We start from the raw sequence: 19,367 nt of genomic DNA on the forward strand, positions 1-19,367 counted from the left end.
ATTCAAGAAATTCATTGATATGATGAAATGTTTGTCCATAAATGTGCCTTTAGTTGAAGCTCTAGAACAAATGCCGGGATATGCCAAGTTCATGAAGGACTTGGTAACAAAGAAGAGGTCAATGAACTATGAGACGATCAAAATGACACATCAAGTGAGTGCCATTGTGCATTCCATGGCTCCAAAGCTAGAAGATCCCGGTGCCTTTACAATTCCATGCACTATTGGTAGTGCCGATTTTGCCAAAGCCTTGTGTGATTTGGGAGCGAGCATTAATTTGATGCCATATTTTATGTTCAAGACATTGGGGATTGGGACACCAAGACCTACATCCATGAGGTTGCAAATGGCAGACCAAACAATGCAGAGGCCATTGGGGATAATTGATGATGTGGTAGTTCGGGTCGACAAGTTCATACTTCCCGGCGATTTTGTGATATTCGACTGTGAGGTTGACTATGAGGTGCCAATCATATTGGGGAGACCTTTCCTAGCTACATGGAAGTCCTTAGTTGATGTGGAAGCTAGGGATCTCACCTTCCGGGTGGGCAATGAAAAGGTTGTGTTCCACGTGTGCAAGTCAATGAGGCAGCCTAATAGCAACGAAGTATGTTCGTGTGTGGATCTTGTGACTGAGGTGATTGTTGATGACACAAGTGCTATGATTAATGTGGAAGACCCTTTGGAAGTTGTGTTGTTGAATCATGATGAGGATGAGAAGGAAGGCTTGGTAGAATGTGCAAATGCTTTGCAAGGACTGGGATCCTACACATATGGACCCCAAAAACTTTCATTGGACCTTGAGAACCGGAAGACTCTACCAACAAAGACCTCAATCGAGAAGCCACCCACATTGGAGTTGAAGCCCTTGCCTTCACACCTCAGGTATGAGTTCTTAGGCCCTTGTTCCATATTACCTGTTATTCTCTCTTCGTGCTTAACTAATGTGCAGGTAGATACCACCCTTGCGGTGCTTCAAAGAAGGAAGAAGACAATAGGTTGGACATTGGCGGATATTTGGGGTATAAGCCCCGCCTTTTGCATGCACAAAATCATATTGGAGGAAGATGCCAAACCCTCCGTGGAACATCAAAGGAGGTTGAATGAGGCCATGCAAGAGGTAGTCAGGAAAGAGATCATCAAGTGGCTAGATGCAGGGGTTGTGTACCCCATTTCTGATAGTTCATGGACTTCACCGGTACAATGTGTCCCAAAGAAGGGGACATGACTGTGATCACAAATGATAGAAATAAATTGATTCCTACAAGAACTGTCACCGGTTGGAGGGTATGCATGGATTATAGGAAGCTGAACAAAGTGACCCGGAAAGACCACTTTCCATTGCCATTTCTTGACCAAATGTTGGATAGACTTGCCGGACGTGGTTATTATTGTTTTTTGGATGGGTATTCCGGATATAACCAGATTCTCATTGCACCTGAAGACCAAGAGAAAACCACATTCACTTGTCTGTATGGCACATTTGCGTTCTCAAGGATGTCGTTTGGTTTGTGTAATACCCTGGCTACTTTTCAGCGGTGTATGATGGCAATATTTACGGATATGGTGGAGGACTTCCTTGAGGTGTTCATGGATGATTTCAGTGTTGTGGGGGATTCCTTTGATAAAGTGTTGGCCTGATGTGAAGAGACCAACTTAGTGCTTAATTGGAAGAAGTTCCACTTTATGGTCGAGGAGGGCATTGTCCTTAGCCATAAGATCTCCAAGAACGGTATTGAAGTGGACAAAGCAAAAATTGAAGTGATATCAAAACTCCCTCCTCCGACTTTCTTCAAGGGAGTGAGGAGCTTTCTTGGTCACGCAGGGTTTTACCGTAGGTTCATCAAGGATTTCTCAAAAGTGGTGAACCCCTTGTGCAAGTTGTTGGAAAAAGATGCCAAGTTTGTGTTCAATGATAATTTCTTGAAAGCTTTTGAGCTACTCAAGTATAGGTTGACTACCACTCCCATTATTACTGCACCCAATTGGAGCTTACCATTTGAGCTCATGTGCGATGCTAGCGACGTTGCGGTAGGAGCGGTATTGGGGCAAAGAATCAACAAGATATTTCATCCGGTCTATTATGCAAGCAAAATCCGCGGAATTCCCATCGCGGTCGTGCTGGTACTTTTGCGGCCGCATCTTCTTGTCGTGGTCCGCGTTCATGTTTGTGCCCAAAAAAACCATCTCTCTAATTTTTCATATCGCAGATCGCGAAATAATGGCCACATCCGCGTTAATACTTTCGCGGCCGCATTTTTTTGTTGCGGTCCGCGTTCCACACCTATTGACCCAGTCTTAGTTTTTGTTCAAGTTTTGACTCTTTTATGAGTTGATTATGGCTCCTTTGTCTCATTTTGAACAATCCCTGCAAGCAAGCATATTAAGTTAGTTTTCGGGAATACCTTCACGTATTTTTGACCCAAAACACAAGTAAAAGAGAGTAATTAATAGGCTAAAATCCCTACTTATCAACTCCCCCAAACTTAAGCTTTTGCTTGTCCTCAAACAAATAAGGTAATTCCCACATTCACAAGAAAAAGAAAAGGATATTTCAGCTGGCCTAAGGTGACTTCATCAAGCATCAATTGGGACTAACAATTACCCTCAACACAAATGAATTATCAACAATGTCGTGTTATGCCCTTTTGAGTTCCATAGTTCTAATGTGACACTAGAGCATCAAGAGTTGACTCAATTCATCAAGGTAGCTCGCTCTCTCACGTAGGTAATTGTGGATCCCAAACTCCTCCTCCTCTAATCTCCATGAGCAAATCTCGCTTTTTAGAATGTAACCCTCATAACAAGGATTGTGAAGAAGTGCGCTCATCACTCTCAAAAGAATGCCACAAGTCCGGCTCTAAGTACCATTAGCTTGCCCCTTATGTAAATCACCACTAGTGTAAGCTCACTCAACTTGAAATCATATAGGGCTTTAATGGGATGTAATGAAGGCTTTTGGACCAAGGTAGGACATAACGAACTATGATGGTTTTATCTTTCCTTAAACACTCCATTTTCTCATTTCGGCTCATACTTTCTAAACTCTTTGAGTCATTTTTCTTCTTCCTTAGGGGAACTAGAGAGACAAACCGTCACTCTTTCTTACTCATGACAATTGTTTTTCTCCTTTTCTCATCATTTCTTGCCTTTCATCATTATGTTCTTTGAATCCCTTCAACCTTCTCTTTCTTTTTGACGTATTTCTTTTTAGCTTTTTTTCCTTTTCTTTGCCTTTCCTTTTCAACAATTCTTTTTCTTCTTTGAACCTTTTATCACTTTCAAATTACTCGTCTCTCCCCCAAACTTATGCTTTTATCAATTGTTCATCATGAATGCTAAGGAAAGATTGGGTGCAAAGAGAGGGTCATTATAGAACGGATAAAAGCTTGTAATGTGGCTATTGAATGAAAAAGTCTTAGGCTCAAAGGGGTTGACCAGGGATATCATATTGGTAGGTTACGGAAGCTTTCAAAGTTCAACTTGGACCAAGGAGAGCCTACAATCATTTTTCAAGTCGAGCTACACTTAGAATTTTGCCTAGACAAACATTCAGGGTAAGTTCTAGACTTATTCGCACAGGACTTGGACTTGCAATTCAATACCTCACCTCTCAAGCCACTGGATTGTTAAAGAGAACAGAGTCGAGGGCCCACAACAACCCTAGCTAAGATTGAAAATCACAAATGGCTCAATGAAACCACTTGATGATTGTTTTAGCCAACACAAAAGTTTAAAGATCACAACTAGAGCTAATCTTTGCCAATCAACTTGTCTCTAACCATGAGGTCGAAGGTAAATGTGTTATTACCAAGTGAAGCCTTCTTGAGACACTTTTATTCATTACTACTACTATATACACCAAAACAAAAAGAAAACGGACTCGATCCCTTAAGAAGGTTGTCACGCCATCTATCATTGGGAAGAGCCACCCGGTTCACACAGCATCCACCTTTGGAAATAACTGTGGCATTAAGAAAACCAAAGGCTTATTGATCATGCAGAATGCAAAAAGAAGATAAAAACACAAAAATAACTACTAAAGGAAATAAGAAGCTAAGCTATTAAGGAAAAATACGGAAGAAGTTATGAAGTAAACTGCGGAAAGTAAACTGAATATGTACAATAATGGAGAGAAACGAATATATATAGAATGGAAATGAATATATACATCGAATGGCAAAATTATATACATACCAAAAGTGAAAAATAACGAAAGTGAAACTAACGATAAATAAAGGCAAAGAAAAATAGTATCATAATTACTACATACCAATGTCATCAAATCATAACCAAATCAAACATGGACCACCCCCCAAATAAAAGATAGCATTGTCCTCAATGTTAATATCAAAATACGATCAGGGAAAGGTTAGAGAGTAAAGAAAACTCCCTATGTGGTCTCTGTCTGCATGGGGTCAGGCACACAAGTAGGGTCCTCGGACTGCATAGGATCATCAGCTCCCTCCGGGTCCTCTAACTAGATCTCCAAATCCTCTAGCTGGGGGACCACAAATCCTCTAACTGGAGCATTGTCTACCTCATGCTCTGCTACCTGTGCTGCTGGGGCAGTCTCCTCTAGAAGCAAGTCAAGTGGGATATCTCCAGCAGAAGTGAACTTCTCTACCTCTTTCTTCAGCTTCTCCACTGACTCCTTTGAGGCCTGAGTCTTTCTCATCTTCTTTACCTGCTTGCCTAGATCCTTGATCACCTTGACATGAGTATCCAAAGTCTCCAGAATCTTCTTTTGGTTGTCCAGGAGCTTCTTCTGATTGTCCAAAAGCTCCTTTAATGAATCCTTCACTAATGGAGGTACCTGAAGTTGTGTTGGGGATGACTGTGCTGCTAATGCACTGGATAAGACAGATAACTTTGATGTAGCTGCCTGCATCCAGTTATTGATGCTAGATAAGGTCTGAGAAACCCATAGTGTAGTCTGGGGGTAAGTAGAGGATGAGGGCACAAATAGTGGTGCAGTGATGGATGGCCCGAATGAAGGATAAGGCATGGCAGCTGAAGGTCCCTATGCTGTGGAAGGATCTAACCTGGTGGCCACTACCATTGGCTCTTCAGACTAGCCAGTGGAGGTAGTGGCTTTACCCTTTTCTTTAGGGTTGTCCGGTCCTTGGAGGCTATACTAGGAGAAAGGTTTCTTCGTCTTCACCTTCGTGTCATAATGCCTCCCCTCTACCTTTTGGTCCTCGAGATACATAGTGATGAAGTTGGGATGTGGTGGGACATGAGGTTCCCCACATTGATTGGATACCCCGCCATGATGGAAACTATTAGGATCGCCCGGGAGAGTGGGATGACACTATCATGGTGGCTAGGATCAAGCCGGCTACATACAAATCTGCACCACCCTTTGGCTTCAAAGATGAGGGTGTTTCTGGCGATTGGGACTCCAGCTGCGAGCCAGGCCGTTATTGTCCCTGGGATGGCTATTACTTTTTCTAGCCAAGGCCGGGCTGCTTCATCTAGGGCCATCTTCTCCAAATACTGTACCAACTTCCACATCCTCAAAATTAACATATTTGTTCAAGGTGTCGCCATCAAACTGTATCTTCAAGTTCTGTACCTTTGTCACTGTGGTGCCCTTTTTGATGTGGGCAACATTTGCATAGAACTCCTTGTCAAGGTACTCATTTTCATCCAGAACCTTGCTGGTGAAGTACTTCCACCCTTTTCTCTTCTCAAACTGTCTCTTGATATTTGGATTGTGGGGAAGGAGATCTCTGTCTATAAACGGTCGCTCAAGGGTAAGCGATCTTTGGGGGCACCATTCCCGGAATTTGAGGTATGATTTCTCGCTCACGAATATATCTGCCCACACCTCAGGCTTCCTTGATTTAGCAAGACCACCCACATTGGTATCACCCCCTCTCCCGTCATCCGGGACCTCGTCATCCTCATCTACATTGAGAGGAGCAGTTGTTGAGGCCGAAGATGCAGCAGGTGGGGAAGATGGATCTGATGCCTCACTACCTCCCTCTGAGCCATCAAACGACCCAGAAGAGGAGGTAGCTTTATTGATTAGGCGAAAGGGTTGTGATTGGGCCTCTTGTCGAGGTTGTGTAGATTCCCCCTCAGAAATCTCCCGGGATGGGAGATATTCACTTGTGTCTGATGATTCGGCAGGAGGTCTAGTGAGGGTTTTCTTTTTGCTTATGATTCTTTGAGCTGCTAAGGGAAAAGCCTGCTTTCCTTTGCCCCAGCCTCGGGAGGATTCTTCCCTCCCTTTTAATTTGTCTGCTCCTCCACGAGATCGCACCATTTTCTGTAACATACAATTAGTGAAAGATAATTAGAATTGGGGTTCAATCATGCCTTAAAGCAGTACAGATGAAATGAACAACAGTGCTTCTCAAAACAGGGCTTCACGAATCGCGAGAAAGTGGACGCGGCCGCGGAATGCCCATCGCGGACCGCGAAAAAGTAAACGTGGCCGCGAAGAGGTCAGGTTCTGACTACTGACTCTATGATCTTGGACACACGCGGATTGCAAAAAATTAGACGCGGCCATGAATGACCAATCGCAGACCGCGAAAACATGAACGCGGTCGCGAAAGTAATTAACAGACTCTTTGAAGTTTACAAGCGCGGACCGCGTAAAAGTGACCGCCGCCGCAAACTCTTAGCAATTACTCTGTAACTAAAAACTGGGGTAGCGCGGACCGTAAAAATATGAACGCGGCCGCCTACCCTATCGCGGACCGTGTAAAATGGACCGCGATCGCGAAATTCAAATACGATCGACACTAAGAACACTGATAACTAGGGTTTTCACTAAGTGTGCAAACAATGGTTTAATTAACCATGCAAAGTTACTAACCCCAGCCCCCATTAGGCATATAAACACTACCCACATGTATTTAAGTATCAATTAAGCATTAATTTGAGATCAATGGCATGCATCTAACCCTAACTAACATAGAAAAATTAAAACAAAGAGAAAAGAAAAGAAAAGGATAAAATCACATCATGAAATTGAACATATCAGTTGTAAAATTGTAGTAGGAAATGAACTTTTAATGTGAATGAGATGAAAATTGAGAGCAGTATGAGATGAACAATGCTTTTTGTGCGGTGAAACGTTATGGTTCGAAAAGTGTAAAATGGTTAAAGAACCATTATTTATACTAATCAACTGTGGAACCCACCGCCTTACTTGTGCGTGGCCGCGAAATTCTATCATGGTCTGCGCTATGTTACCTTATGTAGACCAGCTTCAAGCACATGGGCGCGGTCCACGAAATATCGGTCGCGCCCGTGAAATTCAATGTGGTCCGCGAAAATTGGAATGCGGCCGCGATCGCTGAAGGATTTTTGACAGTCCAACTTTAGAGAGTTGGCATTTTTCTCTTTTCAAGTATGCGTTCGCGGACAAAAATGTGTTGTTGCGAAATGCTTACGCGGACCGCGAAATTTTGGGCGCGGTCCGCGAACTTCCAACACTTAGCCAAATTTTCCCTGTCAAAATCCTGCACTGCACAACCAATTCCTGCATATACTTGACAACAAGTTAGTCCAAAACAATGTCTAATCTAGAAAGAAAATCAAAAGAAAGAAAGAAAAACACATGGGTTGCCTCCCAAGAAGCGCCTGATTTAACGTCGCGGCATGACGCATGTTACCATTATCATTTGAAATGGATCAAGGCCACCACATGGCTATCATCAATCTTGCTAAGGTAATGCTTTACTCGATGCCCATTGACTCTAAAGATTTTGCCTTTTTTGTTTTTCAAATCGAGAGCACCAAATAGAGTTACATGCACCACTTCAAAATGGCCACTCCACTTTGACTTGAGCTTTCCCGGAAACATCTGTAACCGAGGGTTGAATAGAAGAACCAAGTCACCCTCCTTGAATTCTTTATTCCGGATATATTTGTCATGTAAGTACTTTATCTTGTCCTTATACAAGGACGAGCTGGAATAAGCATGGAATCGAAACTTATCAAGTTCATTTAGTTGCTCTACCCTGAGATTGGCAGCTACATCCCATTCAAGGTTCAACTTCTTCAGCGCCCACATGGCCTTATGCTCTAATTCAACTGGAAGATGGAATGCTTTCCCAAATACCAACCGGTATGGAGACATACCAATTGGAGTCTTGTAAGCTGTACGATAGGCCCATAAAGCATAGTCAAGTTTCCTTGACCAATCAGTCTGGTTTGCATTGATGGACTTGGATAATATGCTCCTGATCTCCTTGTTGGAGACCTCAACTTGTCCACTAGCCTGTGGGTGATAAGGGGTTGACACCTTATGATTGATACCATACTTAGAAAGTAAAGTGTCGAAGGCTTTGTTGCAAAAATGAGAACCCACATCACTAATGATAGCCCTTGGGGTGCAGAATCCTGTGAAGACATTTTTCTTTAAGAAAGCCACCACACTTTGTGTCTCATTGTTAGGCAAAGCCACAGCTTCAACCCATTTGGAAACATAATCAACAGCAACCAGAATATAAGTATTCCCACATGAACTCACAAATGGTCCCATAAAGTCGATGCCCCACACATAAAAAATATCAATCTCAAGAATAGTGGTGAGGGGCATTTCATTTTTTTTGGAAATTCCACCAGCTCTTTGGCACTCATCACAATGCCTAACAAGCTCGCTAGCATCTTTGTACAAGGTGGGCCAATAGAATCCACAGCTTAGGACCTTTGTAGCAGTTCTCTCCCCACCATGGTAACCACCATAGGGCGAGGAATGGCAAGTTTCAAGAATACTCAATTGCTCTTCTTTTGGAACACATCTCCAGATAATGCCATCATTGCAAATTTTGAAAAGATATGGCTCATCCCAATAATAATCCAAGCAGTCCCGTTTGAGCTTCTTCCTTTGGTTTGAAGATAGCTCATTCGGGACAATGCCGGTCACAAGAAGGTTAGCCACATCGGCGAACCAAGGTATCCCAGTCACATACACGGAGAGGAGTTGTTCATCCAAGAGCGAATCATTAATCTCGAGGCCATCATGGGGCCGCCCCTCCTCTTCCAAGCGGGACAAATAGTCCGCAACTTGATTTTCACTCCCTTTTAAGTCTATGATTTCAAGGTCAAACTCTTGTAGAAGAAGAACCCATCTCATCAACCTAGCCTTAGAGTCCTTTTTACTCATCAAATAACGAAGTGCTGCGTGATCGGTGTGCACAATCACATTGGTACCCATGAGGTACGGGCGGGACTTTTCCATGGTGAAGACAATGGCTAATAGCTCTTTCTCGGTCACCGTATAGTTGACTTGGGCATCATTCATTGTTTTTCTTGCATAATAAAAATATCTTGTTGATACTTTTCCCCAAAACCGCTCCTACCACAATGTCGCTAGCATCGCACATGAGCTCAAATGGTAATCTCTAATTGGGTGCGGTAATGATGGGAGTGGTAGTCAATCTATAATTGAGAAGCTCAAAAGCTTTCATGCAATCATCATTGAACACAAACTTTGCATCTTTTTCCAACAACTTGCACAAGGGGTTAACCACTTTTGAGAAATCCTTGATGAACCTACGGTAAAAACCTGCGTGACCAAGAAAGCTCCTCACTCCCTTGACGGAAGTCAGAGGAGGGAGTTTTGATATCACTTCAATATTTTATTTGTCCACTTCAATACCGTTCTTGGAGATCATATGACCGAGGACAATGCCCTCCTCGACCATAAAGTGGCACTTCTCCCAATTAAGCACTAAGTTGGTCTCCTCACATCGGGCCAACACTTTATCAAGATTATCCAAACATTCTTCAAATGAATCCCCCACAACACTGAAATAATCCGTGAACACCTCGAGGGATTCCTCCACAATATCCGTAAATATTTCCATCATACACTGCTAAAAGGTAGTCGGTGCATTACACAAACCAAACGGCATCCGTGAGAATAGAAATGTGCCATTCGGACAGGTGAAGATGGTTTTGTCTTGATCTTCAGGTGCAATGAGAATTTGGTTGTACCCGGAGCACCCATCCAAAAAGCAATAATAAGCACACCCGGCAAGTCTATCCAACATTTGGTCAAGAAATGGCAATGGAAAATGGTCTTTGCGGGTCACTTTGTTCAGCTTTCTATAATCCATGCATACCCTCCAATCGGTGACAGTTCTTGTGGGGATCAATTCATTTCTATCATTTATGATCACAGTCATGCCCCCTTCTTTGGGACACATTGTACCGGCAAAGTCCATGAACTATCAGAAATGGGGTACACAACCCCTGCATCTAGCCACTTGATGATCGCTTTCTTGACTACCTCTTGCATGGCCTAGTTCAACCTCCTTTGATGTTCCACGGAGGGTTTGGTATCTTCCTCCAATATGATTTTGTTCATGTAGAAGGCGGGGCTTATACCCCAAATATCTGCCAATGTCCAACCTATTGCCTTCTTTCTTCTTTGAAGCACCGCAAGGATACCTGCACGTTAGTTAAGCATGAAGAAATAATAACAGGTAATGTGGAACAAGGGCCTAAGAACTCATATCTGAGGTGTGAAGGCAAGGGCTTCAACTCCAATGTTGGTGGATCCTCGATTGAGGGCTTTGTTGGCGGAGTCTTCCGGTTCTCAAGGTCCAAGGAAAGTTTACGGGGTCCATATGTGTAGGATCCCATTCCTTGCAAAGCATTTACACATTCTATCAAGCCTACCTTCTCATCATCCTCACGATTTAACAACACAGCTTCCAGAGGGTCTTCCACACTGATCATAGCACTCGTGTCATCAACAATCACCTCCATCACAAGATCCACAAAAGAGCATACTTTGTTGCTATTAGGCTGCCTCATTGACTTGCACACGTGGAACACAACTTTTTCATCGCCCACTCGGAAGGTGCAACCAATGCCTTCCCTATTGCTAGGAAAGGTCTCCCAAATATGATTGGCTCCTCATAGTCAACTTTGCAGTCGACAATCACAAAATATGCGGGAAGAATGAACTTGTCGACCCGAACTATAACATCATCAATAATCCCCAGCGGCCTCTCCATTGTCCGGTCTGCCATTTTCAACCTCATAGTAGTAGGTCTTGGTTAGAGCTTCAACCAAAGGTACATTTATGGACAAACTTTTCATCATATCAATGCATTTCTTGTTGTCGTTGTTTTATTTTGCGAGCCTTTGAGGATATGGTGGAGGAGGCCTTGGCAAAGGTGCCTTGGATTTGTGCACTACCATTTCTGGTATGTCTATCACGTGTTCCCTAGACGGGTTCACATCATTTTGTGTCTCCTCTACGGTGTCATCAATATCTATCCTCACTTCATCATTCACATTCTCATCATTAGCTTGGATCTCATCATCTTCTTGCACAACCAAATAATCATTCACAATCTTTCTTGGATTGGAGGTACTTGCATCTTCACCTCTATCGCTTCTTGTGGTCACCGCCATAGCATGGCCTGTATGTTCCCAACCTTCGGGTTTACTACCGTATCACTTTATAGTGCCCCCTTAGGGCGAGTATTCAATGCTTGATAAATTTGACCCATTTGTACTTCCAAGTTGCGGATAGAAGTAGCAAAGTGAGCATCACGTTAGTTATCTGGAAGTTGCCCGCCCTAATACGGGGAGGGACTATAGCACTTGCATACCCTTCATTCGGCAACACTCGGTGTGAAGCCGCTTGTGGTAGAGGTGGGGGTAGAACGGGCATATTGTCATGAGGTGGTCGGCCTTATCTATTGGCTTGAGGTTCAAGAGAGACCTCATCCATTTGATCATCCTCAACGTTCACATCCCCCAAAAGGTAAGTTTTCGAGCTCATTGTTTTCCATGATTGCACCTACAATTTCTCAACACGTTAGCAAGAAGGAAGGAAAAGAATATATCCCAACAACACATCTAAATATATAGCTAACACCGTTTTTTAGCTCCCCGGCAACGGCGCCAAAAATGAATCTCATCCAATTTCACACCTCAATTCAAGGTTATGAAAATGGTCGATGCAATAATAGTACCCAACAAGAGTCAGGGTCGAATTCCACAGGGAGCTATAGATGGGAGTTAGTAATATATCTCGTAACGTGTGACTTTGAATATCTAAATTTACTCTTCCGCAAAATCTGGTTGTTTTAAAGTCTAATTGAAACTACGATTGCAAATTGATAAATAAAACTAGGAGATTGTTTTTGTTGTTTTTCAAATGTTGTAAAAAGCCTAGGGCTATGACCTTTCCCTAGGTGTTTGCCTAATGGGATATAAACTTTAAAGATTATTTTATTGGTCGGGGTGTATTATAGCTATCAACACTCAATTATCCACTCAATATCTCTCGTTCAGAGAGTGATTTTGCCCAATTTGGCTTTCTCAAGTCCAAATGGGTATTGAACAAAACGGTTGATAAAAGCTTAGGTCGGGTTGTTACTATCTCTAGGTTCAACCCTTTAATTGGGCTTATCAATCTCTCGATTGACCCAATTTCTTGTTAGCCAAGTTTTTCTAGACTAAGTCTCTCTTTCTCAAGTAGAGACCAAGTCAAATAGGCATGAACTAATGTTTGCAAACATTAATTCTACAAATGGAAGCAAGAACAAGGCTAAATAATAAACACCCAACCATAAACAAGCATTAAATTAAACACCCATTAAGTTTACACATTAGAGTTGGGCCACAACCCTAGTGAAAATCTAGCTAGTCATGCTTGAAATGGAAGAAATAGAAGAAGAAATGATAATTAAACTCATATTGCTAATTAAAATGATAAAATCTATGTTCGAAGAGCTCAAAATATGAAAAACTACTAAAAAGAGTAAAAGAAAACGTCTACTGTAGCAGCTGATGTCAAAAGTTACCCTAAAAATATGAAACTTTTCTATTTACATAGGGCTAGAAATTTCGGACAAAATGCCCTTTTGGAGGTTCTGCGGCCACACAATTCCATGTGCGGTCCGCACTTTTCTTTAGCTTGACAGGATTGGAAGTCTGCGGCCACATAATTCTGAACCGCAGCCTTAATGCACTCTTTCTGCGGTTCGCAGAATTGTAACTGCGACCGCACCTTGCTCTTCTGCGGTCCACACAATTGTATCTGCGGCCTCAGAATTGTTATGCAGTCCGCACTTCTGAGAGACTTGGAATACATCTTCTCTGAACTTTGCTTCTGGCTCAGATTTTGCGGCCGCACAATTCATGTGCGGAGTGTACTTTGCACCAGTCTCTGATGGAAATTCCTTAATAACCTGCGGCCGCAGATGATATTCTGCGGTCCGCACAATTGAGCTTCTATGCCTTTTTTGTCCTTGAGTTCATATTACTCCTTTTTTAGTTGGATTTCATCTCGGGAGTTCATCTTCCAATATTCCTCCAATTAAGCACATTTCATCAGTTTTCGGGAAGACAATTAAACGCTTTTGGACTAAAACGATAGCTAAAAGGCGATAATAAATAGTCAAAATCTCCACTTATCAGCGCGTCCAAGGGATCATGGGGCATGGCTGGAAAGTTTCCCATGACCTTCTCCCCCATATGAGTTGGCGACGTCCTTGGTGCCTTACTTGCAAGATAATCATCGATCATGCTCTTATAGGCTTTGAGGTTTGTTCCCCTCTCCCAAGTATTCTCCTCTGTATCACAGCCCTGCCATTTTACCAAGAACTCTTGGTGATCTTTCCTTGAGGCATGAACCACTCGATCATCGAGAATAACTTCTACACGCCTTTTTCCGGTTGTATTAGGGCCTCGAATACTGGGTTTTGTGAGTTGGGTCCGTGAAGGATCCTCTATGTCTTCCCGAAAAGGTTTCAGAAGGCTGATATGGAAGACTAGATGAATCTTCCACCAGGCTGGGGTATCCACCTGGTATGCAATTTTCCTGATGCGCTTCTCAATGGACAAGGGTCCAATGTATTTTTGCAATAGGCGAGGGTCATGGACCCCTCCAAACAAGTATCGCTTTGGGATTTTCACCATCACTTTGTATTCTACTTGGTATTCAACAAAGAGACGATTTTGATCAGCGTGCTTTTTTATCCACTTTTGGGCTTTAATAAGATAACTCCGCACTATCTCCAAATTTTGCTTCCATTCCTTCGAGAAGCTAGTAGCTCGAGGAGATTTTGACATGTTTGGGGCATTCACAGTGTGTGGAAGTAGCGGTTGTTGTTCGGTAACAACTTTAAAAATGTTTTTATTTATACTAGAGCTTTTTTATGAATTGAAACACAGTTGAGCAGCATCTAGAAGCTTCACCCAATTATTCAGTGATTCGGTAACAAAATGGCGGATATATTACTCCAGCATGCCCTTGAACCGCTCCGTCTGGCCATCATATTGCGGATGGAAACTTGAACTATGGCTCAATTTGGACCCGAGACACTTAAAGAGTTGAGTCCAAAAGTTGCTAGTGAAGCAAGAGTCGCGATCATTAAGGATGTCTTTACGTAGATCCCAATATTTGACAACATGAGAGAAGAAGAGTTGAGTTGTATCTTCTTCTGATATATATTTTGGGGCTGCTATAAATATGGCATACTTGGAAAACCAATCTACCACAGCCAAGATAGTTGTAAGATCTTCGACCTTGGTCAATCCGGTGATGAAATCCAGCAAAACACTTTCCCAAGTTTTCTTTAGAACAAGTAATGGCTCCAAAAGTCCCGCTTGTGTCAAGCGGTCTGACTTGTCTTTCTGTCATACTAGGAAATTCTTCACACACTGCGCAACATCATCAGCCATTTGAGGCCAATAATAAGCACGGCACAGCAACGCCATGGTGCGTTCTTCACCTGGGTGGCCGACTCACAAAGTATCATGGCATTCCATTAGAAAAGTACTTCGCAGATCGCCTCCTTTAGGAACATAAAGTCGGTTCCCTTTCACCTTCAGGAACCCGTCTTCCACGTAGAACTGGCGAGTCTTGCTTTGTCCTACCAAATCGACCAAATACTGTGCATCAGGATCTTTGGTGAGTAGATCCTATATTTGGTCTTTTATAGTGGTGGCCACTTCACTCCCCCTTAGGGTGGCGAATAGTCACGTCGATGCTAAGTCATCCCTCCGACTGAGCTCATCAACAACTTGGTTAGTCTTCCCACTTCGGTACTCCAGGTTCAAGTGAAATTTCGCTAGGAGTTCCTGCCACCTGGCGTGTCGACCATTCAGCTTTGGCTGGGTCATGAAATGGCTAATGGTTATGTTGTCTGTCTTGACCACGAACGGGGTTCCCATCAGATAGTGCCTCCAAAGGGTAAGCAATAGACGACAACCAATAATTCTTTCTCATGGGTGGCATAGCGCAGTTTTGCATCCTTCAACTTTTGGCTCTCGTACACCACTAGATGCTCCTCTTATAGAAAGACTCCGCCCAGAGCATAGTCAAATTCATCCGTTTGTACTTCGAATAGCTTAGCCAAATTAGGAAGGGCCAAAATGGGGCTACTAGACATAGCCAGTTTTAATGCGTTAAAGGCCTCCACTCGCCTCGGACCCCAATCCCAAGGCATGAATTTCTCTAGGAGTTCTATCAATGACACTGCAATGAGAGAGAATTTTTTTACAAATCGGCGATAAAAGTTGCATAGGCCAAGGAACTCCCTCAAGGCGTGGATATCCTTAGGCGGCGACCAATCTGTGACAACCTGAATCTTCTGTTGGTCCATCTTGATCCGCCCTTCCTCCATGACATGTCCGAGAATGTCAATCTATTTTTGGGCAAAGCAGCACTTTGAGAGCTTCACATAGAATTCATGCTCCCGCAGTCGTGCTAGGACCTTCCACATGTGCTCTGAGTGTTCCTCCAATGTTTTATTGTATACCACAATGTTGTCCAAGTAGAACAATAGGAATTCGTCAATGTACTCGGAAGACTTGGTTCATCAAAGTGCAAAATGTGGCCGGAGCATTATTCAAGCCGAATGGCATGACCAGAAAGTCGTACGACTAATATCTTGTCACATAGGTCATCCTGTATTCATCTCCCTCAGCAATCCGAACTTGCTAGTAACCTATCTTCATGTCTTTTATGTGAACACTATAGCACCATCCAATCTATCGAACAAGTCTGCCATTAGCGGGATAGGGTACTTGTTCTTCACGGCGATTTTTTTTAAGGAACGATAATCCACACACAGTCTCCGAAGCTCGGTGATTTCGGCTTATGACATTCTGTATGGCGCCCGGGTGGGTGGCTTCGCACCCGGCACCAAGTCAATCTCATGGTCCATAGTGCGCCTAGGAGGGAGTCGCTTTGGCATGTCCTGTGGCATGATGTCTTCAAACTCCTTTAGCATCTCCTTTATGAGTGAAGGAATGGGACCCGAATAGCATTCAATATCTTCAATATAGAGGGTAGTAAGGAACGTCGGTTCATGTCTTCTGGCTCCCTTTTTCAACTACAAGGCCGAGGTGTTCCCGGCGGCCATATTTATGGTTGTGCATGGGATAATACAGGGCTTGGCCCCGTTTTCTCCCATCATCAATAGAATGTCTGCATAAGGTAGAGGAATGGTATTGGTTTGCCTCATGAATTCCATCCAACTATCAGCTCGAAGTCATCTATGATCACCACACGCAAGTTGAAATTTTCTTCATAAAGACCAAGATTCACTGGCACTCCTTTGGCTATTCCACCTAGTAGCTAAGGTGGTGAATTGATAACCTTGAAACGACCTTTGCCCTTACCCACAACTAGACCAAGGTGCTCCACCTGAGTTGAGGCTAAGTAGTTGTGAGTAGCGCTCGTGTCTATCATCGCCCAGATGGGCTTGCCATTAACTTTCATCTCGACGAACATCAAGGTCTTCTCTTGGTTAAGAGGAGGCCCCTCATCCGCCTTCTCTTTCCCTTTCTTGGTGGTTGGGCATGGGTCCTTCTTCTTGCGGATACCAGCACTGATTCCCGATAAGGCCTCAGAAATAGAACAAACAAGTGCGTTGAAGGCACCTATTGGTTTTGTCCGGTCAGCATCATCTGTGTCATCATCTGTCCCATCATCAAAAGTTTGATGGGCGTTTATTTGTGCTTGTGGGCATTCATTGTTCCAATATGGCCTGCCGCAATGACGGCATCCTAAAAGTGCTTCCTCCCCCTATCGTTGTTGTGAGATGCATCACTATTGGTGCTTGAGGAAGGAGTCTTAGATTTGGTTGGGATCCGATCTACTCCACTTTTTCTAGGGCCACCATTGCTAGGCTGGCCCCCTTTGTATCCTCCTCGGACAGGCGGTAGAGGCCTATCCTTCCGAGATTCTACTTGATAGTCCCCAAAGCATTCCGCTGCTTAGATCGCCTTGGGTAAAATGTCTACCCTTTCTCTTTGCAGCTCCATACGATCATAAGGTTTCAAACCTTACATGAATGTTAAGAGTTTGTCTTTGTCCCCCATATCACATATGTTCAGCATGAGCGCGGAGAATTCCCGCACATAATCTTGTACTGACTTGGTCTGGCGGAGCTCCTGTAGCTTTCTCCGCGCATTGTACTCAACATTTTCGGGAAAGATTTGTAGGCGTATGGCTGCCTTCAGTTCTCCCCATGTCTCAAGAGTATCTTCACCGGCCCTGATGGTTTTGTATGTCACCTACCACCAGAGTTTATCATCACCCTCAAGATATATGGCATCAGTTGCTACCTTTTTTGCTTCTTCTAACTCCCTCGTGGCATCGAAGTATTGTTCGATGTCGAAAATGAAGTTATCCACTTTCTTGGCATTCCGAGCTCCCTTTTATGGTTTTGGGTCAGGAATCTTCAGCTTTTGTGGCATAAGGGCGAGGTTCACAGCACCCTCGATCTGGTTTTCGCCTCTTCGAAGTAGGCCTTGTAGTGCAGCATTAACAACATATGTGTTCCCTCGTCCAATGTCGAGCCTAGGCTTTGATACCAACTGTTACGTGCCGCCTTCCTGAGATTCCTTGTAAGGGCAATGTAAGGCTAAGCAACCAATGTCCGTGCAGTTACTATCTGCCAACTGGGTCTCCTCCGTACGCTTGATGAAATTGTCAATGCCGTATGGGATATTCAATGTCAAGAGCAATTAAGAGAACATAAAATAGAATGAGAATGGAAGAAAGCTTGATTGCATTAATGAAAACTATTACAGAAAAGCAACACAGTGTCGAGGGGGAGAGACACCAGTACAGCGAATTGTTTACTTGCTTGAAAGTTTGATTGCTTGATACCCCCAAATAATGCTTAAAAAAACAAACTTACAGGACTTGACCTAACTAAGCTAGAGAGACATAATGAAAATACAGGAAGTAAAACTACTCTATATTTACAATGAAAAGGACTTATATTCCTACAAGGTAGAAGCAGGTTCGTTGGCAGCAACCTTGTCTTTAGCATCAGAGTCTGCGCACACGGTGATGTTGGCATATGCCTGCGGCTGGCGCTGGCGAGGGCTATCGGTGAGGCGACATAGGCACAAGTGTGCTTGTCACTTGGCGCGGCCAAGACCACGGGGCCGTCCATGGTGCTAGGCATTGCGAGGCTTGCCAGAATGCTATGGGGCACGTCCAAGGGGTCATGAGGCATGGCTGGAAAGCCGTCCATGACAGATAGCATGGCAAATTAACAAAACAAGTAAAACACAAAGTAAAATCAATTAAGGAGACCCATGACATGTTCAAATCATCAAGCCGTTCCAACACAGATATACAACAAGAATCACCTCGATGTACCACACATCATAATCACAAATCACCCTTATGACGCCGCATGAGCTTAACATTTAAGACATTTTTTCTGAAATAGCTTCACGTGCACAAGCCCCTCATCTCGTCGCATGCGCATTAATATACACATCACCCTTATGTCGCCGCATGGACATCTCCTTCACAACACAACAATCAACTGCATCACACGTGCACATATGACACCACATCGCCCAAATAACAATACCAAAGCCACAATAATACATATCCTATGGCTCAGCAACAATATGAACAAGAATCTCAACAATATCACAAGGGTGGAGTGAACAACTATAAGAGTGCTTCAGATAACAAACAATTCCCAATTTAAGGCATATTAATAGCCTAAAGTCTAATCCAATCAATTATCACACATACGCCTATGTACACACTCGTCACATCATGTACACGTCGTTTCACGTAATACAAATAATGCAATTAGACCAAATCCTAAGGGGAGGTTCCCTCACATAAAGTTAGGTAAGATACTTACCTCAATTAAGTCAATTTGATACTCTAAAAATACGTTTTCCTTAAAATTAACCTGCGCTCGGCTCAAATCTAGCCAAAATTGACTTAATAGTATCAAACAATGCAAGAGAAATCAATTTGATTAATAAAATTAAGATCTTAACACAATTTTCCAAAAGTCAACATCGGGCCCGCCCGGTGAAAACCCGAGTCGAAGGGTAGATCTCGACTACCCATAACCCCACAAGTCCAAATATGTGTTTGGCTT

The 19,367-nt window shown here is 43.3% G+C and overlaps 1 protein-coding gene across 1 annotated transcript; it reads right to left on the reverse strand.

Moving 5' to 3' along the window:
* Positions 1 to 13,323: 13,323 nt before the first annotated feature.
* Positions 13,324 to 14,064, reverse strand: LOC138894585 (uncharacterized). Its single transcript, XM_070179290.1, has one exon. It carries the CDS (start codon positions 14,062 to 14,064, stop codon positions 13,324 to 13,326), a length of 741 nt encoding a protein of 246 aa, XP_070035391.1.
* Positions 14,065 to 19,367: the final 5,303 nt, after the last annotated feature.

Source organism: Nicotiana tomentosiformis, chromosome 6, assembly GCF_000390325.3.
Source record: "Nicotiana tomentosiformis chromosome 6, ASM39032v3, whole genome shotgun sequence".
Taxonomy (NCBI): domain Eukaryota; kingdom Viridiplantae; phylum Streptophyta; class Magnoliopsida; order Solanales; family Solanaceae; genus Nicotiana; species Nicotiana tomentosiformis.